General features: G+C 45.5%; 1 protein-coding gene across 4 annotated transcripts in view; it reads left to right on the top strand.

Annotated features, from left to right (window-relative positions):
• SRPK2 (SRSF protein kinase 2) overlaps positions 1–24,715 on the top strand; it is a gene marked incomplete at its 3' end in the record, with an annotated part of 226,414 nt that overhangs the window by 185,982 nt on the left and 15,717 nt on the right. For 3 of the 4 annotated variants that reach the window (XM_082662147.1, XM_082662149.1, XM_082662150.1), the window contains 7 exons: positions 1,175–1,281; positions 8,790–8,955; positions 10,101–10,126; positions 11,608–11,854; positions 12,466–12,948; positions 20,285–20,385; positions 20,500–20,607. In XM_082662147.1, coding sequence (XP_082518273.1) covers positions 1,175–1,281; positions 8,790–8,955; positions 10,101–10,126; positions 11,608–11,854; positions 12,466–12,948; positions 20,285–20,385; positions 20,500–20,607 — 1,238 coding nt within the window. The remainder of the gene's footprint in view (positions 1–1,174; positions 1,282–8,789; positions 8,956–10,100; positions 10,127–11,607; positions 11,855–12,465; positions 12,949–20,284; positions 20,386–20,499; positions 20,608–24,715) is intronic. The other variant, XM_082662148.1, reaches the window with a different exon arrangement.

The following is a 24,715-nucleotide window of genomic DNA, read 5'->3' as shown; positions in this document are numbered from 1 at the left end:
TATATATTGAATACGTTCCAGTGGCTATTTCTACTGTTAAGTAGTCCAGATTTGTCAATGCTTTGAGAACACTCAGGTCATAATTTAGAAGCCATGGGCTTCGGCTCTATGCCTGCTACTAACTTTAGACCTTAGTTGCCATTTTTTTAATGAGCTTGGGAAATAGTAAGGAACTTCTAGCTTTAGATCATCTATGCCTAAGTCTGTAGCACATACGCTGTCCAGTGTCATAGAAATATTTTTCTTATTTTTATTAAAGATATTTAAAGCAATAGTTATTATGATGATGTGGTAGATCCAGATATTGTAAAAAATATTAACTCATCTGACCTTCTTATAGGCCTGTATGTAGGTCTCCAGGGCTGAACAAAATATTCTCAGAGGGTTTCAGAGCCATTTAAAATCTTTCTGTATGAATGACATGAATATATTTATATGAGGGGATTTGGTGGCTCACAGTTCTGGAGGGTCAGTGGTTGACTAGAATTTCTATTAAAAAACAAAACAAAACAAAACCCAGATTCCTGAGATTTCATTATTATAGGTTGGTCTTAATGGCCATGCCATGTCTTGTGATCATACATCCTTAAAAACTCAAAAATTGATCTACTGACCCAGTGAAAGATACTGTTGAAGGAAAAGATTAAATGTCTTCACCGTGTTTGGTAAATTTCTGTTTTATAAAGTGTTTTATGTGATGTATAGGATAGAAATTTAGGTAGGCAGGCAGGACACTTAAGGCGGGAGAGTTCTCTATTCTTTTCCTCATCAGTTTCTGTGAGGTTTCAGTCCTGCTCATTTTCGTTAAGGCTGATTGTCAGAAGAAGTGTGCTTGAGAGCGTGGGTAAGTGTGGGGTTGAGTCATGACTCTGCCAACTTTGGGTGGTGTCAGGCAGGAGCGTTCTTTAAACTCCCCGAGGTTTACTCTCCTCATTCCTTATGTTGTTATGAGTACACATTAAATCATGTATGGCACATGGTAGGTACTTAGTATATGTTAGATCTTTCTATTTAGGTGAGGAACAGCAAATGACCACTTCTGGTATTATTGATAGTATTGAAGTTGTATTTTATAAAGAAGTAATTGTTTTGCCAAGGGCCACAATGATGCTGCTTTTAGTAATTCCGTCACTGCAGGAAATGTATCCAGAAATGATCCTTAACCCTGTCCCAGATGTCTGCATGGTCTTTGAAGTGCTTGGCCACCATCTCCTCAAGTGGATCATAAAATCCAACTACCAAGGCCTCCCAGTACGTTGTGTGAAGAGCATTATTCGACAGGTGAGGCTTATGACGGCAGCCCCCAGCTCCCAATACCTAACTGGCTAGCCTTTCAACACGAATTCCTGTCTTAAAAAAAGACAAACAAAAAAAAGCATGCACGGGCTTCCCTGGTGGCGCAGTGGTTGAGAGTCCGCCTGCCGATGCAGGGGACACGGGTTCGTGCCCCGGTCCGGGAAGATCCCACATGCCGCGGAGCGGCTGGGTCTGTGAGCCATGGCCGCTGAGCCTGCGCGTCCAGAGCCTGTGCTCCGCAACGAGAGAGGCCACAACAGTGAGAGGCCCGCGTACCGCAAAAAAAACAAAAACAAAACAAAAGAAGCATGCGCACATATATATCTCTCTCTCCAGTTTTAGAAATAAATACATATATTACAGTGCATAACATTTTGAACTTATTAAATCAATTTTGTATTTAGTTAATGATAAGCCATTCTGTCTTGTAAAGGGAGTAATATGTAAATGTCAAGCATATATTTCTTTTGGCATATGGATCTTTTTTCAGGTAAGTGATACAGTAAAATGAGAAATTGTTTTATCCAGTATCATTACTACGAAATGTCCCACTTAGTTCCTTAGAAAATAATACAGAAAAAAACATATAATGTATTGTTGTGTTTATTTGCTATTTCTAAGTATTTGGATGAAGGATAAATGGAAGGTAATTTAAGGAATGTTTAAGTTATATATGGAGTATTGTATTTGTACTTCGTTCAATTGCCTTGACAATAGAAAACCTTCCGTTAGTGTGTGGTTCAGTGTTGATGCTGCAGCAGATATTTATAGAATGGAAGTACACACATATGGAAGATTTCCTTCTAATTAGAAATGTTTACCAGATTCAGTTTTCTGCATGGAACATACCAGTCTTTGACTCATTGCCCTTAGAGCCTAAATTAGGAAAATTGCAGATACGCTTTATTCTGGATTACCTATTCTGATATAATGGATAATTACCATGCATATTTCTGCAGAGTAAGTAATATCAGGGAGGTTGCTTGGTTTGCTTGAGAAGAGGACTAATTGGTTTGGAGCCCATTCCTTGTCCCCAGGCCCAGAGCTTGAGGTAGACCTGCCTGGGGGTTCTAGACCTGAAATACAGACCTTGATCCATAATTCTTTTTTTTTTTTTTTTAATATTTATGTATTTATTTGGCTGCATTGGGTCTTATCTGCGGCACGCAGGATCTTTTGATGCGGCGAGCAGGCTTCTCTAGTTGTGGCATGTGAACTCATAGTTGAACCACTGGAATAGAGGAAAGTGTAATGAGTACACTTAAATCTTGGCAATAGACTTAATTTCACATTCTAACTTTGGCACTTACTACTTTGTGACCCTGATCAAATTACTTAACTTCTGTAACCCTGTGTCCGCATTTGTCACATCAGGATGATAATGCATAATTTGTGGCTTTATTGTGCAGATGAGTTTGGAGGGACTGCTGATAAAGCTTTCAGCATGGTGACCAGCACAGAGTAGCCATCCTGTCTCCTCAGCTGCATACTCTGAGCACCGGGAGTCCCAGATCACGTATTGTAGGTTTCACATCTCTTTGTAGCTTCCTTCAGGTCGTAGGAAGTCAAGAAACGTTTCTGAGAGGTTAGCTTTCCCTAAATGAAAGAAGAAATGTATGTTCCTCTTATTCTTACTGTACAAAGTGGCTGACCTTTCTGTGATCTGAAGGGTTTGTAGATAAAGGTTCCCACTTATTTTTGAAAAGTCGCAGCACAGTTGAATCACTTGCTTTTCCAGGGTTTCCTATACACTGTTATCAATCTTTTGATCAGTTCTTAACTCTCCTTGTTTCGCCCTGGTGACCTTGTGCAGGGTCAGGAAGGGCCATCCTCTGGTTTCTGGTGATCGTGGTGAAGACACCCCTTGCCTCCTCCAGGCTGCTTCTGTGGCCTCAGGCGTGGGGTGTATTTGCCCCCCAGCTTTCATTTCTTTTTCTTTTAAAATCAGCTTTATTGAAGTCTATTTTATGTTTAGCTTTTATTTCTAAAGCCGAAAGAAGAAAAAGGGTGCTGTGTTGTCAGTGTTTGTTATTTGTGGTGCATTCAAGGTGTGCCACAGGTGATGGGGTTTTAAAATGCTGTTGCTGTTCTTTATATTTTTTTAATTAATTAACTTATTTATTTTTGGCTGCGTTGGGTCTTCGTTGCTGCGCACAGGCTTTCTCTAGTTGGGCGAGCGGGGGCTACTCTTCGTTGCAGTGCATGGGCTTCTCATTGCAGTGGCTTCTCTTGTTGTGGAGCACGGGCTCTAGGCATGCAGACTTCAGTAGTTGTGGCACGAGGGCTCAGTAGTTGTGGCAGTGGGCTCAGTAGTTGTGGGTCATGGGCTCTAGAGCGCAGGCTCAGTAGTTGTGGTGCACGGGCTTAGTTGCTCTGTGACATGTGGGATCTTCCCAGACCAGGGCTCGAACCCGTGTCCCCTGCATTGGCAGGCGGATTCTTAACCACTGCGCCACCAGGGAAGTCCCTGTTGCTGTTCTTTAAACGTGGCTTTTATTTTCTTCTGTACTCGAAAGGGTAGCCGATATTTTACTTTTTAAAACCTTATGGTTTAATTCATTGCCTTGTCCAGAAACCTTGTGAAGAAGTGGCTGCTTGCCGTTAAATGAAGCTTGGTAAGGGCAAGGCTCTGAATTTGGTGACTTTGCTACGATACGTAGGTACAGCGTGTAGCTCTGGATTTTTGAGTTATCATTAACTCTTTCTGTTATCATGCTTGTCACTAACATTTATTATGCTCTTTCAGGCATTCACAGTTTTATGTGCTTCCTTTGTATTATGCTGTCTATTCCTCACCACAGCTTTGTGAGGCCAGAGGCGTTCTTACCTTCACTCTGAGGAAGGTGTTAAAAGTTTTCCACAGGCCCCCAGTTACTGTGGGGAATCAAGACTGGAATACAGGTGGTGCAGTCCGGAATCCATGCTCTTGACTGCCGGGTAGTGTGCAATGTCTGCATAGGAAGACTGGGGAGCATTTTAAATGACAGCATGTCTTGTGAAGAGGATGCATTCATGTCTCTGTTTGTGGAAATGGTTTACTTCTACGTTTGTCTACGTTTAGTATTCATTTACCATTTAAATGATCTCACTGGTCCTTTTGTCAATGAATGCATTATGATCAAGCCAGTATTGTTCAATTTTAGAATAGAAAATTAATTTTAAGTTGGTAAACATTTTTATGTTCTTGGATTTGATCAGTGTGTGGTAGTACATATGATTCTGTACTAACTTGGAATTCTCCTCCTCAAAATGTTGGGTATGCAGCTCAGAAATTCGGGGAAGTCGCTCCTTCAAGGGAGTTGAGCCCCTTTCCCAGCTCATTCCTCTGTGCTTCCTCAGCGCTGGGCGCAGTGTTTTATCTTTCATCCTGACGATGTTCACGAGTGAAGTACAGCTGCTGAATTTTCTCATTCGTTCTCACTAGTCAGAGTTAGAAAGAAGAAGGAGCAGAGGGCGATTTCGGGACAGAGCGGATGAGGACAGTGTCCCCTGGCTCTAGTCCTCTGTGAGTGAGGCAGGTATTCGCCACACTTCTCCATTCAGTCTGGCATGTGCTCGTCTGAGCAGCTTGTAGCATTTACCTCCTGTCTGTCCTAGCAAGGAGAGAGATCCGGTGGGTGCCTTCACTTTCCAGTAGCAAAGCTTCTGGCTTGAGGAGAGCCCTCTGCTGTCTCGCTCCACCCCTGCAAGCATCAGTGTCTCGGAGCAGTGCTGCCTGTCTGGTTCCCCACCCCCACCCCCCGGCGCTGCGTCACAAGGCCTTGCCCCGTCTGCTCGCCCTGTGTCCTTTGTTAAGGTGCCCATGTTGTGACCAGAGTCAGGAGACACTGTGGACAGTTGCTGTCCTTGTGTTCCTCTGTGCATTTTAGAATTTGGGAGGAAGCTCACTCTGGGTGGCCAGCAGGCCAGGGAGACACCTTCAAGTGAAACCTCCACATTAATTATTCCCAACTGCCTCCTTTTATGTCTGCGACAGGACCTATTTCTAGCACGCCGAGGTGGAGAAGAGCCAGTTTATGTTGTTAACACCATAACAGACAGTCTCTGACATGGTTCATAGGTGCCTAGAAGAAACGTTAGAGACTGTGCTGACCAAGCCCTTGTTTTCTGGCTGAATTTGAGGTCAGGGAAGGGGAGCCATAGCTAGTCAGTTCCTGAACCAGAGCACGGTCTCCTGGCTCCCAGCCCGGACTCTGCCTCCAGGTCTGCACTGCTGCTGACTCACATGCAGAAAACTGGCCCTGCCCCGGGGTGTGATCTCCGTCCCCTAAGTGGGATGCAGCCCCGTCAGGGACCCCTCTGTGGCTATGCTGATCGCCGACTCCTGGTCAAGCGGATGGCAGCCCAGGGTCTCTGCAGCCTGTGCTGCCTCCTGCTGGTGAGGCTAAGTATGGTTTGTAGGCAAGAGAGACATACTGTGATAAGACAAGTGAGGCAACAGAGGTCTATCCTGGGGCATGACGCTTGCTTGATTCATTGATTGTTTTTTTTTCACGATCATAATTATTCAGTGTAAATGGTTGTAAGATTGCCCATCATTATTGTTGGATTCTGGATTCTGGGGTGCTTAATTGCTTTAAGTTCACTGGCTGTGAACAAAAATACTGTTTTTGAAAATAAACCATTCTTCTTATAGCTAAAGATTTTTTTAAAAATATATTAGTCTAGAATTAAAAGGATCAGAGTTTTATCAGGTAGAGCCCATTCATATTATAGATGGGGGAAATGAGACCCAGAGAAATTTAATAAGTGACTTAGAAATTTAATAAGTTATGGTTATTAAGTCAGTATCAATACAAGTCTTCTGACTTAGTTCATTTCTACCATTTAGTTTGAATTTCCTGTGAGCTAGACCGTGTATTTGTGAGTTTTCCATACATTATTTCTAATTCTTACCATATTTCTGTCTAATGGATATGTTCCCCCTTTTATAGATATGAAAATGGAAGCTCAGGCAGCTTAAGTACCTTGCCTAGGGAATGAGTGAATGAGCAGTAATACAGGGGTGGTCTGAGTCCCAAGGTCGTGATTTAACAGTGCGCCATGCTGTCTCTTAAGTGTTTCCTTTAAGATTTGTGTTATCTTAATTGACTTAATTTATCCCGGTGATAGTCTGTTCCTTATGTTCATTGTCAGACACAAGCTGTGCTTCTTGAGGAAGGTTAACCCAGTTGAGTGCAACAGCCAGTATTAAAAATCTGGAACCTTAAATTCTTACTGAAGACACTTTGCTCCTCTCAAGTGCCTCATTGTCCTTGGAATTCATTTAACACCTTTGGATACTGGATCAGGTTAACTCTTATCTGAGTAGCTTCTCACACAGTAAAACAACCTAAGGACTATGAAAGAACTAAGGTGGGAAGTTAGGAGCAACTTGTGCGTGGGTGGTGGTGAAAAGATATTTTTGGAAAGATGCTGACATTTTAACTTTGAGTTAATATATGATGATTGAAATGAAGTTTCAGTTGGAATAATTTAAAACAGTTTAAAGTTTCTAAAAACTCTTAATTCCTTTTACTCCCGCAGGCTGGAAGTCATCAGTGTACCTGTCCATTAATTTCTTGTACTTCTCATAATTTCTCTTGTTATTCAGATATAAAAACTCCACATGATATTTCAGTTTGTTGAGAGAAGATACGTGAATGCCAGTGAATAACATACAGGCTCGTTGGATTGTGTTCCATTCATGATTATAACCTTATTCTCTATGGAAATATATAATGATCTCTTTCTTCCTATTGGTTCTTTGACATTTTAAACATAATTTAAATATATTCTAATGGAAGTATTATCTAAAACATTCAATATTAATTCTAAGGTAAAAAGTCAAGGCCCGGTGGAGACAGGGAACTTCTATTGCTATGTGTCAGACATCTAGAAGGGTGTATGGTCTGTTACAGGAGCTCAACTGTTGTTCAGTCAGTGAAGTCATGTAAAAGTATTTCCAAGGAAAAGTTTTTTTAGATATGTGTGGGGATTTTCATCTTGTTTAAGAGATAGGTCTCCCTTTCATTTTCTTCTGAAACCTCTTTCCCTTGACTTAGTAATGTTTTGTCGTCTGTTAAGATTGTTTAGCCAGGAACTCAAGGTAGACAGGAGCATTGGGTTTTTGGCTGAGAACTTGTCAGAGCTGATTGATATTATATATCTTCTGCTTGTCTTTTTCTCACTTCCTTGTCTAGTGTCGTCAAGGCCCCTAAATGACTTAAAATGTTTGAATGAGGATGTTTATCAAATGTTAATGTTTATTGAGCTTGTAGAGTTTCTGATGTATGGGAACATGAACTGTATTTTTTAAATATTTTTTTCCTTATGGAAAGAATTGCAACAATTCCCCTCTAATGGAAATAATTCCAGAAAAACTTGGCCCTGCATTTAGGTCACCATACTCTGTAATTTTTGTGATATATATGATATGTAAATGATATATATAACAAGTACATGAGTATCTTGGCGTAGCATTTTCTTTTAGTTCAGTGCTGTAGTGTTGCCTGGATACCAGGGCTATTTAATCCTCCTTTCCTGCAGTATTAAAAATGTACACACATCATTAGCCATTATGGGAATGCAGATCAATGAGATACACACTTCACACCCAGTAGGGTGACTAAAATAAAAAGACAAGTATTGGCCATGATGAAAAAATTGGAATCCTCGCACGTTGCTGATTGGAGTGCAACATGGTGCAGCCATAGTATAAAACAGTTTGGCAGCTCACTGAAAGGCTAAATACAGAGCTACCGTATGACCCAACGACTGCACTCCTAGGCATATACCCAAGAAAAATAAAAAACATATGTCCACACAAAAACTTGTACGTGAATGTTCATAGCAGTATTATTTATAATAGCCATAAAATGGAAACAACTCAGATATTCATCAAGTGAACGAAATGTGGTATTTTCAGTGGAATATTATTTGGCATTTAAAGAAATGCGGTATTGATACATGCTACCCTTGGATGAACCTTGAAAGTACTGTGCCAGTTACAAAAGACCACTCTGTATCATTCCACTTATATAAAATGTCCAGACCCAGCAAAGTAGATTAGCGGTTGCCTAGGGCTGGAGGAGTTGGGAGGAGAGGGGGAGTGACAGCTAATGGGTGTACAGTGTTTTCTTCTTTGTGTGATGAAAATGTTCTAAATTAGATAGTGGTGAGGGCTGTACATCTAGAAACCATTGAATGGTACCTTTAAAAGGGTGAATTGTGTGACATGTAAATTATACCTCACTGAAGTTGTTATTTAAAAGAGTATATGTATAGATGCGTTTGCTTCCATGAGCATAAATTATCTCCAGGATGATACACGTTGCTTGCTTCTGGGAAAGAGCTGGGATCCTCTGGGGGCCGGGGTGGGAGGAAGATTTTTACTAAAACCCTTTGTATCCATTGTATTTTGTACCTTGTAATGATTTTAACTATTTTACAAACAAATGTTAAATAATAAATGTATTAATAAGTCATCTCCTCTCTTGATTTCACGTGATCAGGTCCTTCAGGGGTTAGATTATCTACACAGTAAGTGCAAGATCATTCATACTGACATAAAGCCGGAAAACATCTTGATGTGCGTGGACGATGCATATGTGAGAAGGATGGCAGCCGAGGCCACCGAGTGGCAGAAAGCGGGCGCTCCTCCTCCTTCGGGGTCTGCAGGTGAGGGCTGAGCCAGCTTTGTTTCAGTCTGTGCGGGGCATTGAGAGCCTGCCAGGTTGTACACTGGGGGCAGTTGAGTCAGATGTGTATGTATTAGGGGCTTTTGTAAGAGCCTGATGACTAGAAGCAGCTAGACCTTTTTCTTAAGCAGGAAGATGCCCCAGTTAAGTTATACTTTAATGTTTGAATTACTTTGTCCTCCCTTAAAAGGTCATTGAATTCTTACCTGCTGCTTCATCTCCTTGGAACACTGTCCTGTGTTGCCCACTTCTCTGCAGAGGACTGTCTCTTATAGCAAGAGGTCTCATGTAGCCGACGTTCAGTCGTCAGAGTGCTTCCTTGACTCCAGTGAGCACAGCTACATCAATCTGAGTCTAGCTGGTGGATTTAGAATTAGTTTCAAAAGACTTCAGGGTGAGAGAAGACCAGCTGACTTGAGTATTGGTGTATGTAGTTTAATTTCTGGTTTTCGCAGTGTCGTGGTGGCAGTGAAGTGTGGACGGTGCTTTCACCCTCTCTTCACGTGCTGTCTGCCCTAGTGTGTTGTCAGGCAGGCACGAGGACTGCAGGGCAAAAGCCCTCTGTCTGCCTGGGGCTTTTGGGACATGCACCACTTCTGAATCTCGTTTTCTAACATCAGGGTGTTTTTTAGATCACGGAACCATAGTCTATCAAGCTTCTGACACTGGCCAAGTCTGTTCATGTGATTTCTAGAATATTTGCTGCAGTATTGGACTTAACTTTAGTTGTATAAACTTGTGAAATAGTTTTCAAACATAGTTGTGTAAGTGAATTGTTCATTTCATTGTCTTTAAACAAATTTGGTTGGATGACTCTTCTCCATTTTCTTATCAGTCAGTGCTTTGGGATTGTCTGTTTTTGAAATGAATGCGTATTTAATTTTAGATAAGTAAGAGGAATGACTCCATATGAACCACTATGGCTTTGCCTTTTAAGAGCCAATCATTTGTTTGAGTTGGATAAACTTTAGGTCTCTCTGATTCAGAAGTTTTAATATTTAACAGTTGTTGAAGTTGCATAGCCATTAAAAGACAGTAGTTATTTCATTTTACAGTTCAGATTACCTATATAAAGATAAGTATCTATTTCGCTCTAAATGTTCATTTTATTTTGTTTTGTTCTAGTGAGTACTGCTCCACAGCAAAAACCTGTAAGTACCTACACATATACTTATATTCACCTCCATGTCAAAAGTGACTATTCATTATTGAACTTTTCGAATTGTAACATTAGTTTTTGTTTCTTTCTGCAACAATTTTTCATTAAGGATTGTTCGGGGGAATTGGTTGTGCATTTTTTTGTTCCTTTCTCAATCACAGATGTTGTAATGTATTTTAATATAAAAGACAGTCATGTCTATAAATGCAGGGTATCCTTGATTATGTAAGACAATGTTTTGATAAGGTGAAGTGATTTTTGGAGTTGGGGGATAATTAGAGCTGTCCCAAATGCTGTCTTTGCTTTCCTCATGCACTTTCTGGAGTGCTCTTGGCTGAGTCTGGTAAAATGTGAGGTTGTAGAGATAGGGTTTTACGAGTGATTGTTCCAAAAACACTTTATATTATTTCTGATCTGCCTCTAAGTTACCTGTTTTTCTGAAGCTGCTGTTGTGATTTTTTTACTTCCAGGTAGTAGTTAAATATGAAAGAGTATTATCTTTGTGGTCCTGTCAGAATGCTGAGTGTGAGCAAATGAAACAAGCTGTTTGGAATTAAATCCTACCCCAGCGGAGCTAAACCTGGCTTGGTTCCAGTCGAGCATAGAATATATATATATATATATATATATATGTATGTCTTGAGTTGATGGGTCATCTACAAGTTTTAAAAGATCTTTATGAACCAAAAGCTTTTGGAAGGAAATGTGCAGAACTTCAGAGTGCTGCAGCCCTCAGTTTGGAATGGAAGTCTGAGTAGGAGAGGGAGACGTAAGAATTATTCCACCTGGCCTGCTGAGTTCTGCTGTGGCTTGAGCAGCTTGTTTTGATTATTGACTCTGTGAAAGACTGGAGGCTCTCGTTGCCAGTACTTTCCAAGTCAGCTCGCCATGAGTGGAGGCAGACTGAAGCCATGGCTTCTTCTTTTTTCCCTTTACTTCATGTGCTCATTTTTTACAGTTCCTGCAGTCTTGGCTGTTGATAACGGCTCAGTGTGTGAGACCCAAACGCAGACAGTGCTGTTGACCAACAATGAATGAAATACACCTGATTTGGCAGGCAGTTGAGTAAGACAGTTAAGGAGAAGGGGACATTGTTACTTTATAGACAGGCAGCAGCAAATAAAACTTGCAAGAGGTGCTTCTTGTTTAAAGGCAAGAGTATCTTATCTCAGCATATTTAGTTCTTCTTAGAGTTTAAAGGGGAAAGACTTGCTGCATTTAAGCTATATCCCTCTAAGACCAAGACCTGGTAGTAGTCCCGTTACGTGATATTAGCACTGGTTTCTTTTTTTCTGGTTTTGCTGTAACCCTAACCGTGATGTGGATCTCATGTCTGGGCATGTGATTTTAATTGAATGCGACCTGAGAAAAACAGCCTGTGTTGGTATTTGCCATGCTGCCAGCACTTACGCTGTTGCATGGTGCTTTAAAAAGAAGCAAACTGACCTGTGGTATTTTCTTAACATGTTGTAGATAGGAAAAATATCTAAAAACAAAAAGAAAAAACTGAAAAAGAAGCAGAAAAGGCAGGCTGAGTTATTGGAAAAGCGCCTGCAGGAAATAGAAGAATTGGAGCGAGAAGCTGAAAGGAAAATAATAGAAGAAAACGTCACATCAGCTGTACCTTCCAATGAGCAAGATGATGAATACCACCCAGAGGTGAAACTAAAAACAGCAGGATTAGAGGAGGCAGCCGAGGGTGAGACTGCGAATAACAATGGTCAGTGGAATCTGGAGACAGGGCTGCATAGGAGCCCAGGAGCTCCCACAGTAGGGACCCGCCCGGTCACCACGCAGGGTGACTTGGTGCTGCGCTGATGCTTCAGACAGGAGGGTGGTTTCTCTCCAAGGCCTTGTTGGAGAACGTGGGGAGTTGTTTGGTACTTGCTTTGTAAAATGTGTGCCAGAAGTATGTTAATATTTCAAAATAGTTTTTTTTTTTTTTTAATGTCAAATGTCTGAGAAACACCATGTCTTTATCATGCTAACGATTGTCCTTCATTTTGTAATTAAGCTTTTACTTAACGTTAGTGTACCCTCAGACTTTTTCTGAAGATTATAGAGGAGAGGGTAGAAATGGAAGTACAGCTCCATTTATGCCCATTTTCCCAAAGAGCTAACTTTTTCTAATAAGAGTAGGCCAGTTATTTAATAAATGAAAGATAAGATTTAGAGTACCTAAAGATTTTACCCTGAGAGCCAAGAGGTGTCTGCTCTGTAGCACATGAAATTAGCACATTCGAATTTGTCTCTTGTTGGAGGAGATAAGTGCCTACTGCACTCTGTTACGGAGAGAGACAAGTTCTCATTCTTACCCTTCAACTTTTTAAGGCGAAGCTGAGGACCAGGAGGAGAAAGAAGACACTGAGAAAGAAAACACCGAGAAAGACGAAGACGATGTTGAGCAGGAACTCGCGAATGTAGACCCTACTTGGATGGAATCACCCAAAACCAATGGCCATATTGAGAATGGCCCATTCTTACTGGAACAGCAGCTGGACGATGAAGACGATGATGAGGAAGATTGCCCAAATCCCGAGGAATATAACCTCGATGAGCCAAATGCAGAAAGCGATTACACATATAGCAGCTCCTACGAACAATTCAATGGTGAATTGCCAAATGGACGACATAAAATTCCTGAGTCCCAGTTTCCAGAGTTTTCCACATCGTTGTTCTCTGGGCCCTTAGAACCTGTGGCTTGTGGCTCTGCACTTTCTGAGGGATCCCCGCTTACCGAGCATGAGGAAAGCAGTCCATCCCATGACAGAAGCAGGACGGTTTCAGCCTCCAGCACTGGGGATTTGCCAAAAAGTAAGTGTCCCTTCCCATCAGGTGTCTGCTTTCAGTGGTCCAAGTGTCATACCCTTGACACATGCTGTGAAGGGAATTGGCTGGAGATGGTAAAGCCGTGTATGTATGCGTTAACCATTTTCATTTTATTACTTCTGTACTCATGAATAAGTTAATGTAATTTTAAATGTATTCTGTGCCACTAGGCTCTCTCTTTCTCTTTGCATATCAGGTCCCATTTCTGAGTTTTTTCCCTTCTTCCTGTCTTTAGCTAGTGATCATACATTTGCAGAAACCTTCCAAACCTAGCATCTCACCCCTGTAGCTTTTTAGCATGTGTAGTTTAATTCACAGTTTGTACTTCTACCTGACAGTGTTATATTTAGTTTTTGGTTTTTTGTTTTGTTTCGTTTCTATTCAGGGAATAATGTGCCTGCTCTTTATTTGTAGTGAGGAGGAAGTGTCTTACTTTATTTTGATAGCTGTTCTTGATTATAAGACTCTTCTTTTGACATTTTAAAGGAAGCGGTGTGGGTTTAAATGTGATGATGATGTATATATATCAAAACCTGATTTTGAGGGTGAGTGCCACATGACAGATCTCCGCCTGTGGCATGCTAGGGGACTTCAGTAGGCAAACCCTGGGTGTCACACACAGTTGGTCTCCATTCTGGCCCACAGTGGAAGAGCTCAGAAACCTCCTCTGCTCCCTCTGCTGGCAAGAATGTTAACACATGGTGAGCCAGTTGATGAGCCGGCCCTGCAAATAGCTCAAGATGTTCTGCAGCCCCTTTGATTCCAGTAGCTGAGAGACCTGCAAAGCCTTCTCTGTTACTCATTGGCCACAGCTAGTCATCCTAAGGATATATATAATTTTTAACTGGACAGACACATTCTGCTCCTGTTTACCTTTACCCTGACCAGAGGGTTTGAAGGTGCTTAATGAAATGCCTTCACGAGGAATGTAGCCTCATCTGAGGAAAAAGCCACCTCTGTGTCTCCTTTACTCTCATTCTGCTCCCATATTACTGCTGACACTTTTGGTTACCGAGCTCATGTGTGTAGGGGTGTCTCCCCACCTAAACAGTTCTCCAGCAACAGCTCGGTGTCTTGCAATTGAAGTGAGGTCTGACACTACTTGGAGAGAGTGTCAGATCCCAGGGTTAAGGGCTCAGTCTCACAAGACTGTGTCGGTCTCCCCCTGCACTCCCCCCACATCCATCCCAAGTCCATGTTGTCACCTGTGCTTCTGAACAATCGGCTGTAAATCAGAGGTTCCTGTGACGCTGCCCTGGGGCTGGATTAATTTGTTAGAGCAGCGCACGGAACTCAGGAAAACAGTGTACTTGCTAGACAATCAGTTTATCAAACAAGGATGTAAGTCAGGAACATCCAGATGGAAGGGGTGTGTAGGGCATGGTGGATGGGAAAGGAGGGAGGCTTTCACGCTCTTGCTAGAGACACCACCCTTCCTGCAGTCTCTCACGCATTCCTTCATATCGTGGGCTCATGGATTTTTTTTTTCTCTTTAATTAACACATCGAATTGTGTGTTATCGTTTACAGCTTTTTTGTTTTTGTTTTTTTTTGTTTTGTTTTTTTTGCGGTACACAGGCCTCTCACTGTTGTGGCCTCTCCCATTGCAGAGCACAGGCTCCGGACGCGCAGGCTCAGCGGCCATGGCTCACGGGCCCAGCCGCTCAGCGGCATGTGGGATCTTCCCAGACCGGGGCACGAACCTGCGTCCCCTGCATCGGCAGGCGGACTCTCAACCACTGCGCCACCAGGGAAGCCCTACAGCTTTTTTTTGAATGCCAGGATTATCCCACATTTGGTCTGTGTGAGCCGCCTCAGGTTGGCTCTTAAGTCCTTTTGACAGAACCCCGTTATTCCTCAGGTGCCCCCTTGCTCTTCTAGAACCATGTGCCCAGGTTCATACTTTCCCTGCCCCAGGCTGGAGTCGGCCATGTCTCCAAGTAATTTTTGCTATTGATATTTTTAAAATGTTTTTTATAATGTACATAATATATAGGAACAGTAATATGTGAAGTTCATAAACATGCACATATTGAAATGAGTGTTCAAACATCTCTTACTGGTGGAGTAAACAGTGAAAAGGTTTAGTAATCTCAAGTGTAGCGGAGTCTCTTCCCCATTTATTTTTGAGACATAATAACAAGTGTCTGTGTGAACGTGGCATGCTTGCTCATGCTTCTGTGCCTTTGCTGACGCCTTCCCTCCTGCTTGGAGTGCTTCCTCCTGTGTGTTTGGGCACACCTCTTTTCTTCTGTTGGGTCCTCACTGTGTTCCCTGGCAGATCCCAGTTCTTGTTCCCCTCTTTTCCTGCTGGTCACACTTTTCTCCACTGTGTGTTAGTTGTTCGTTTCCACTGTCTTCCTCTTCACTAGGATGTAAATGCTTTGAGAGTGCTGTGTATTTCCGTCTTTGTATCCTCAGCATCTGACTCAGTGCTAAGATAAGCATTTATTGAATAATGAACCAACAAATCAGTGATACCTGACTATATTCTTCCGTTCTTCCCGTTCTCCCACCTTTGCCCATTCACAGTTGGAATTTTACTTTGTCCAAAACACATTCTGTCCCCAGCACCCTGGCTGTTGCGTGAATATTGCATCAGGGAGAAATAGGAGGTCTGTTTTTTTCATTGATCCTAGTCTCTTACCAAGCTGACCTTTTTGTTGATCCAGTCATTTATTTGGAGGCCCTCGGCTTGGGTTTGCAGCCTGGTCTTTGGATAACCGTGGACAGCCTCCCGCAGGGGAGGTGTTTTGTTTCCTACATGGAAGGGGTATGGTCTAGAGACTGGAAGTTGGCCACCAGATACTACGAGAACATGAGGCGAGAGAAACATCCTTCCCTGAGTTTGTGTAGATCCTTGTCGTTATAGCAGAATGGATACGTTAGGAAATAGTAGAGGAAAAGCTGGGGCCACAATGAGAAGATTGAGAAAGAACTTACATGCCAGGCTAAGGATGTGAACTTCTCCCTGGAGTAGTTTTGTAGCCATTGAAGGTTGAGAAGGGGAGGGTTCCTCTTGGGTTATTATTGCTGGAGCCGTAGCACGTATCTGGGCTCAGCACATCTGAAGCACAAAGGCCTGGGAGCAGGGTGGTACATGCAAGGTGTATGTTGAATCCTTTCCCCCTCGCCTAGTAGTGACCATGTCAGTGGCGGTGCTTGGCTAGGCTGCTGGAACATGACTCCACACTCTTCTCACTCCACTGTTGCTCCTAGTCTGTTCCCCAAGGAACAGTCCCGAGAGAGCCTTTTTTTTTTTTTTTTTTTTTTTTAGCGGTACGCGGGCCTCTCACTGTTGCGGCCTCTCCCGTTGTGGAGCACAGGCTCCGGACGCGCAGGCTCAGTGGCCATGGCTCACGGGCCCAGCCGCTCCGCAGCATGTGGGATCCTCCCGGACCGGGGCACGAACCCGTGTCCCCCGCATTGGCAGGCGGACTCTCAACCACTGCGCCACCAGGGAAGCCCCCCGAGAGAGCTTTTGAAAGCACATTCCACCCCCCCACCGTGTAGCATAACCCGCAGAGGCGTCATTGTCCAAAGCTTACAGCCCTGTACTGTCCGTCCCGGCCGCGCTCTTTCTGGTATCGTTCCCCACCCGCCTCTATGTCCCCTGCTCATTCTGCCCCTCCCACACTGTCTTCTTTCTGAGCTTTCTCAAGGTTGCAAGCTTGTTTCTGCCTCTAGGCGCTTTCCACTTGCTGTCCTCTCTGCCCAGAGCTTCTCTCCTCTGTGCCTCCCTTTGTTCAGGCCTCTCCTCAAAGGTCACTTTCTCAGAAGAGACGCCGTCTGCACACCCGCCCGTGGCCAAACACCCTCATCAGTAGCCGTCTCCTTTCTCGGCTGTGTTTTTCTTCTTAGCATGTAGAGCTGCTTGACATGATGTGTGACTCATCCATTTTATTTATCACCCGTATTCCCAGCAAGTGCATGAGTTTCCTAATTTGGGATGTGGTGGCGGAACCTTGTATGTCTTGTTGATTCACTTCCCAGTGCCAGGGCAACGTCTGGCACATAGAGGGCACTCAGTAAATACTCACAGTACCTATTTGTGAACAACTAGGTCAGGTTTGGGCATTAAGTCTCCTAGTTCTGCTCTTTCTTTGGGCTGGTACTGAATCTCCTGCATATAAAGAGGGTACTCATGCCTTCCTTGTAAGGATGTTTTAAACATAAAAGTGTCAGTGTGGGGCTGCTTCATCACTGAGGCCCCACCGGCTGCCATTTTCCTGGTTCCTAGGATCACCTCAGATGGAGTGAGTACAGTGTCACCCAGAGACCAGGTTATCAGAATGACTTCAGGATTCCAGCCCTTCCTGAAGTGAAGTCTTCCCGCCTCTCTCTTCCCACTTTTCATTCCCTCCTTGGTAGAAGCAGAGAGCAGGGAAGAGCTGTGATAGTTGCATGATAGTGCCTGAATCACGGGAGGTGATCTGATTTCTGGGCAAAGCAAAACTCGTACGACTGCACAGCAAGTGTGGCTGTCCCTGTGTTTAAACGGGCCTTTTTGAGTGTTGTACTCAGGTAACCTTTTACAGATTACCTAGAGCAGGAAACTAGCACGCTGGGAAAAGAAGTGCAAGTGGATTCTCTTTTACGTCCTTTGCGTTCTTAACACAGTTAAAATTTTGAGGTAAATTCCCTAGTATCATCTGGAATGCATCGTGCGCCTGGTAATCACGCACAGACACAAGCTAGGAGAATAACAGCATGTCACCAGAGACTTGGTCTAGTGCTCGTAAGTGAGGGATATTAAATACAAAGAAACTATACAGGTGGCCCCTGAATTAACCATGGTTCGATTGTACGATGGTGTGGAAGCGAAACGCACTCTGTAGAAGCTGTGCTTCACATCTTGAATTGTGATCTTTTCCCGGGCTAGCGATACACTGCACGATCCCACCTTGTGATGCTGGGCAGCCACGCGATCACACGAGTGGACAGCTGGCACAGGTACCACCACTCTGTGCCCAGACAGCCCTTCTGTCTTTCACTTTCAGTACAGGATGCAGTAAATTACATGAGATATTCAACACAGTTTATTATGAAGTAGGCTTTGTGTTCGTTGTTTTTTTGCCCAACTGTGGGCTAACATAAGTGTCCTGAGTGATGTTGAAGTTACTAGGCTCAGCTATGACGTGTGGTAGGTGATGTGTAATTAAATGCATTTTGAACTTATGATATTTTCAACTTGAGATGGGTTTTTTGGGACATAACCCCCATCGTAAGTCGAGGAGGATCTGTACTGGAGGTGTGTGATGTTGTGTTTTTAAGGTGTTTTTCCTCTAGCTGAAGTGACTCGTGTGTGATGTCTTTAGAACAACGACTGGAGGAGGGTGGCGGTTTCAGATCCCCTCTTTCCACTCAAGCACCCTTGACGGCAGCTCACTCAGTCAGATCCTGCCGCTTCATCCTCTTCTCTTGCCAGGCCTTTGATCTCAGTGGTTTGCAGTGCTGGAAGCCACGGCTTGGCCTCCCATCCTCTCTGTGCCGCGGGGGCTTTGGCTGGTCCCTCACTGGCCGTTTAGAAGCTCTGGCCTCAGAGGGTGGTCTGGCTGGTGGCAGGCAGGAGGGAGCCTCTGGATCTGGCCAGCCAGGCGCTGTCGTAGCTCTCCTGTGTTTGGTCTTTTTTTCATTTGTATTTTTTGGCGGAGGATGGGTGGTCCCTTCCTCTTCCTTCTTTACTGGGAACTGAGCCTCAGAGTTTAAGTCATTTGCCAGAGTCTTGTAACTTACAGACGTAGAAACAGATTTGAATCCAGTTCTGCAAACCTCACGTTCCATTTTCTTGCCCACCGAGTCTTCTTTACTAAATGACATGAGGGATTCATCTGAGCCATTTCCGGTGCTGGCCATCCGTCTGTTGGGCCGGCATTTTTATGTTTCTTCTAGAACTCGGTTTTGCAGCCACTCCCTGCTCGGTGTGAACACCTTGCCTCTTCGTGTGTGTCTTTGTGCTGCCGTCCTTCTCATCATTTCTCATTTCCTGTGTTTCTTCTCCTCGGCTCGTACCTGGCCTTTGGTGAGGCCTCACTTTGGTCAGTGCCCTCTTAAAGAGGGACGTGGTGTGGGGCAGATAGCAAGGAGGGAACGTGTGGGCCTGGCTGGCTTGGGTTGGTCCGTAAGTCTGAGGAACAGGTCTTGAGGGTTAAAACGTTGCCAGAGTTCTCTTGCATTTTCTGGCCCCTCCTGGGGAGCTCTGTGGGCGCCCTGGGTCCTGGGTGCGTCGCCTACTCCCTGCCCTGCTCACGGCGCATGCAGCCTGGCCTTGCCGCCCACCTGGGGTGCCGAGCCCCACAGCACGGGCCTACCCAAAGGAGGGACAGTCATTCCAGCAGTCCCCACCTTCGAGTGAGCTCAAGGGTGTTTAATATTCTGCACTGAGCGGGCTTTTCTGTTTTGTCTGTGAGTACCATTTCAGAATTACTTCTGAAATGAGTGAAAAGCCATGGTTACATCTCATCTTTACCGGAAATCCCAGCTTGCCGGTCAGTTTGAGGTTTGATGGAGCTGCTGAGTCACTTCAGCATTTTCTGTCTGGGCCTCACCACATTATGCTTCTTTGTCACTGCCCCCTGGTTAACTGTGCTTTCTTGCAGGCCTGGTCTGTGCTTATCTGAAAAGCTTCTCTGTCCCCGCAGCCCTGAGAATCCCGGCCCCGTGCCTACTGTTGAGAATTCCTCAGGGTTCCTGGGGGTTGAGAGTGGCTTGGGTATTTGACAAGTCTGTGAGGGACCTCAGAGGGCCCGGGCCGTCTCAGGAGACCTCTGTTCTGCAGTGTTACGTGTCCACAGCTAAACCAGAATTGACTGGTCCCTGCCCTTAATCTGTATTTGTTAATCGGCCATCATCTAACTCTTGAGGTCTTTGTGCTCGGCCCAGGCAGAGGGAGAGGTGAGGGCTGTGGGCCACTTAGGAAGGGATGGGCACCCCCTGGGGAGCGTTCTCTCTACCCTCACGTTAAGTAATAATGCACCTCTGAGCTAGACGTGGTCCGTTAGGGAACTGGCGTGGCCCAATGAGGAGCAGCTAAAAGATACAGGAACCAAGCAGGGATGACCTGCTCGGTGAAGGATGGGGAGAAAAGAGGAGGGGCACAGCAGTGTCCATGGGGTCTCTGGGCAGTTTGCTCTCTTGTGAAGTATTTTCCAGAGATGGAGACCAAGAATTTAAATTCTGTTGAGTTCAACTTACAGGATTCCAGGCCTAAATGATCACCCACCGCTTTTCTAGAAAAGGACACTGTGCCCAGCAAGTATTGTGTGCACACGCGCAAACCCCTTATCCCAGGCACTAACTGTCCTGCTGTTTGCTCATGCCAGCAAAAACCCGGGCAGCCGACCTGTTGGTGAATCCCCTGGACCCACGGAATGCAGATAAAATTAGAGTTAAAATTGCCGACCTGGGAAACGCTTGTTGGGTGGTAAGTACAGTTTTCTTTCTAAAACATTTCGGTTGTGATCATGTATGAGAAGATGCTTTTTCTCTCGTTTAATGTCTGTGTTCCTCCACGGTAATGCAGTCTGTTCCCTTCCAGCATAAACACTTCACAGAAGACATCCAGACGCGTCAGTATAGATCCATAGAGGTTTTAATAGGAGCAGGTTACAGTACCCCTGCTGACATTTGGAGTACGGCGTGTATGGTAAGAATGGCCTTTGCCATTTTCCTCTGTGTAAAGGCTCATCCTTTTAGTTCCCATGATGGGGCAGCTCCACCAGGGCCTTTGGTCGAAGCTTTCTGACGGTGAGGGTTGTCCACTGAGGGGTGGGTGAGGGGAAGGTGGCTGCCTTGGGTATCTTAAGAGACCTTCTCTGGCATGTCCTGGTGTGTGTTTTGGTTTGGTCTTGTGAGAGACGACCTCGCGAGGCCCTCTGCAGCCCGCGGCCCCGAGAATGAGAGCCCCGCTGTGGTGACAGTGACTTCAGGGAGCTCCTGTGGCTCCTGGAAGCTTGCAGATTGCACGCGGTCCCCTCACTCAGGCCGTGGAGGAAGATGAGACGGCTGCGATTTAGGGGAAGGTCGTCTGAGCGGCTCTGACAGACCTTGTCTCCTTGCTGGAGAGAGAGGATTTCCCCACACACCAGGGTCCAACCTCTCTCCTGTTAAGCGGAGTCTAGAGACTTACTGGCTTACTGGCTCTAGGCTGTGTCCAGCCACGTCTGAGGCACCAGCAGCCGCCTGTACCGTTTGACCGAGTCTGTTCCCTTCCTTAGGCAGCTCAGCGATGGTTTTCCTCAGGGCCTCGGGATGCCTCTTGTTTCTCCAGTACGATGTAGCCATTTTCACTGCCACTTGTGTGCATCAAAAGTCTGGTTGTGTCTAAACTCTCCTCAGCCCCACCAGTGCCTCTTCTCACCTACTCCTTACCTGTGAGCCGATAAGCATGAATGGTTCCTCGTCCATAAGCCAGTTTCAGTTTCTCTCTTGGTCCTGTTTCCTGGTCGGCTTGTCACCTTCCTCTTAGTGGGCTGAGCTTTGTAGTCCTTTGTTGGAAGAGGGGATGCATGTGTCTCTTGCTTCACGTGGTGTTTCATGCTTTCCTCATTTTTTCTCCAAATTCTCCTGTGATATTTAAATGAAAGGGCATGGCATGTGTGTAAAGCTTGGTACTTGTCTTCTCACTAAAAAAACAATGCAGAATAAGTGTATTGTCTGTTATTCAAGGATTAATGTAGCACTTCTTTTGGGTGTGTCCTCTGATGCTAAAGTATAGCACTGTTAGCAAGTCGTGCTAAAACAACATGAAAATAGTGGATGTTCTGTGTTTTTCAAGTTTGCAGCCAGTATGGCCCAACAGATCTAGAACAGTGTGCCCTTCTGTTCCCATGTTGCTCTGACGGGTAATGCCAGAGAATAAGTTTAAAATTAAGTTTCTCAGTAAGTATCAAAAACTGAGCCCTTGCCTTGCTAGGTATGGACAAGGAGGGTTAAAAGAATTGGTGGACCAGATGGCTGGGCTGGCCCTGGTGGGCGGGGCTGACTTCTGAATGAGGGAGGTTATCAGAGTGGGAGGAGGGCAGGGGTCGGAGATCATGGGCCAGAGGCCAGGGGGTGTGGGGGGTGGTAGCCACTCTAGTCTTTTTTCTTTTTAATAATTCCTTTTTTTTTTTTTTGCGGTACTCGGGCCTCTCACTGCTGTGGCCTCTCCCGTTGCGGACCATAGGCTCCGGACGTGCAGGCTCAGTGGCCATGGCTCACGGGCCCAGCCGCTCCACGGCATGTGGAATCCTCCCGGACCGGGGCACGAACCCACGTCCCCTGCATCGGCAGGCGGACTCTCAACCACTGCGCCACCAGGGAAGCCCTAATAACTCTTTTTAAATTTAAAAAAAAAGAGAGAGAGAGAGAATTGGTGGACGTGTCATGGTTCCTTAGAACGCAGGGCCTGCTGTGTGGACAGGGGTGAGGCTCCCTGTGGGCGAGTCAGGGGGCAGCAGGGAGGGGGGCTGGGGGCTGGAAGCAGTGGGAGGCAGCGGCCAGGTCAGCAGAAGGGGGTGCCGTCAGCAGTGGGAGCTGCGGGGCTGTTGGATCTCAGGGTGTGGTGAGGTCAGGCCCTCCTCCTCCCCAGCAGCACAGAAGGGGCCGTGTCGGGGCTGCCCTCATTTACACTCTGCGGGCTCTTTCAGCTCTGAAATCCTGTGCTTCTAATTTGGGGTGTTGAATTTTGGTGATATAACCAGAAAAATAGGACAAGATCACAGATGTAGTCGGATAATGGCGGAGCTGTCAGTACCGTTTTATACCGGGCTCTCTGTCTGGCCTTCTGTGAGGTGAGGGTCTGTCCCTCCACACAGTCTCCTGTCCTGCTGAGCCCTGCAGTTGCTATGAACAGTGGCGTCAGCGTCAAGAGCAGACTCCTGCGGAAAAGCACTCACTCCATCTCCTTTGCCTCCCTAGAAGTGGAGCGTAAGGTCCCTCAGTACTTCTAGGGCTGCTTAGGAAGTTCTTGTTAATCAGTTTAAGGGTGATTTTCTGGGAGCGGGGCAAGCCTGCATCCCCACCCTCCCCCGTCCCCGGAGGCCGCGGCTGAGAGGTCGCCTCTTGTTCTTCGTAGAGAACCTGGTGCAGATGAGACGTCTTTGCCCAGCCCACCCTGCTGTTGAAGTTTAAGTCTGTAACAGTACATTAAATTCATAATACCAAGCTGTAGTAAAGCTCCAGATTGTTCTTGGTGGTAAAGCCCAGGGTTCTTTGTTATAAAGGGCATCAAATCTTAGAGAGACGCTAGTGGAGCTGAGAGTGGTGGCTGGTAGCCGTGTTCACTGGTAAGTGCCTGTGCTGCGGGCAGGGAGGAGAGCTTTCACCACTGGGCAGGGGCAGCGCCGTGAGGCAGAGCAGCTGGGCTTTGTCAGGTGTTGAATCTCTTTCTCTTTTCTTGAGCTTTGGAGCCCTCCAGATGTAAGTGTGCATGATTAAAAATTACGTGTGGACCCCGGCACTGGTCGCTCTGCACTTGTGTTTCGGAGTCCCTGAATAGGCGTCTTCCCGTGGGCTCCATGGTGAGCCTCAGTCAGCGCTGTAGAGACAAGAAAAGCCAGTCTGACCCATTTCACCAAAATTCTCGGCGGTGGTCACATCACAGAAGGCATACGTGACCTTATTTTATTCAGAATGGGATACTTGACGTGGGATGATGGCATTTCAGGAAGGGGTGTATCTGGTCTCCCCAGAGCCTGAGGACAGAGGCTGGTCCAAGGGAAAGAGGGCCCTCTGAGGGGATTGGGCCGAGTACAGAGTTCCCAAGTATTAAAAATAAGCAATAATAATAGAGGTTATATTGAGAGTAACTTACTGAGTTGAAGGCAATAATTTTTCATGGTTTCATAGTTGCCAGCATAAAAGCAAGTTGTAAAGTACAGAGACTGATGTTTTCGTTGTGGTGTGTGTTTACCCTGCCTGCTGTCTGTGTCCTAGTTGTTAAGAAAAATCTCATCATGCTTCAGAGAATCAGGACCCGATAACATGGCGGGGGGAGCCTTCATCTTGCCTCTTCCTTTTTTATTTTAAACCATTTCATTGATAGGCTTCTTCAACCTGTGTTTCCTTGGAAATACATGGGTGCTAATCAAAATGGTCATCTTTCAAAGAACACTCAGTGGACATATCTTAGTGCTAGGCTGTCAGAAGTACATACAACCAGATTGAAATGTTTTTGAACATTGATTAGAAGAGTGAGGGAGGCCCCAAGGACGGTGAAGAGCAGCTGGCGCTCTCCTGCGGCTAGATCATGCGACTTCTGGGGTCTTCTTTCTCCATTAGGGTTTCACCCTTTTCTCTTGGCTTGTGTCCCGGATGAGAAAGACGCTCCTGGCCATTCAGTGTGTCATCCACTTGTTCCCCATGGACCTGTGGCCAAATGTGAGGTGTTTTACCCTGATCTGGGATTGACCCTAGTATCTTTATTGTTTGTTGGGTGGAGCGGGGAGGCCCTGCAGCACCCAGACGACCGCCTGACATACTCTGTGCTGAGACTGGGCACATCAGACCCAGGTCTGGCTCAGGGCAGGGATCCCGAGTTGTGAACCAGTGTTCGTCACAGGGTAGCTGGCAACGGGCTTGGCATCCCACCTCCCTCCTTTCTTAAAAAAGGAAAATACAAGGTGAAGAGATGTGGTCCTGGGCTAAGCGCGCCCAACCTGGGTTTGTGAGAGGGGCCCCACCCCAGGCAGACGAGACTTCCCCTGCGGGTGCCCGCCCACACCCTGTGATCCTGGACAGAAGTGGAGAGGGTGGGCTGCTGTGGGGCGGTC

The sequence above is a fragment of the Grampus griseus genome (genome assembly GCF_964374135.1).
Source record: "Grampus griseus genome assembly, chromosome: 9".
Classification (NCBI taxonomy): domain Eukaryota; kingdom Metazoa; phylum Chordata; class Mammalia; order Artiodactyla; family Delphinidae; genus Grampus; species Grampus griseus.
The sequence above is the reverse complement of the archived record's forward strand: the minus strand, read 5'-3'. Positions and strand labels throughout refer to the sequence as shown.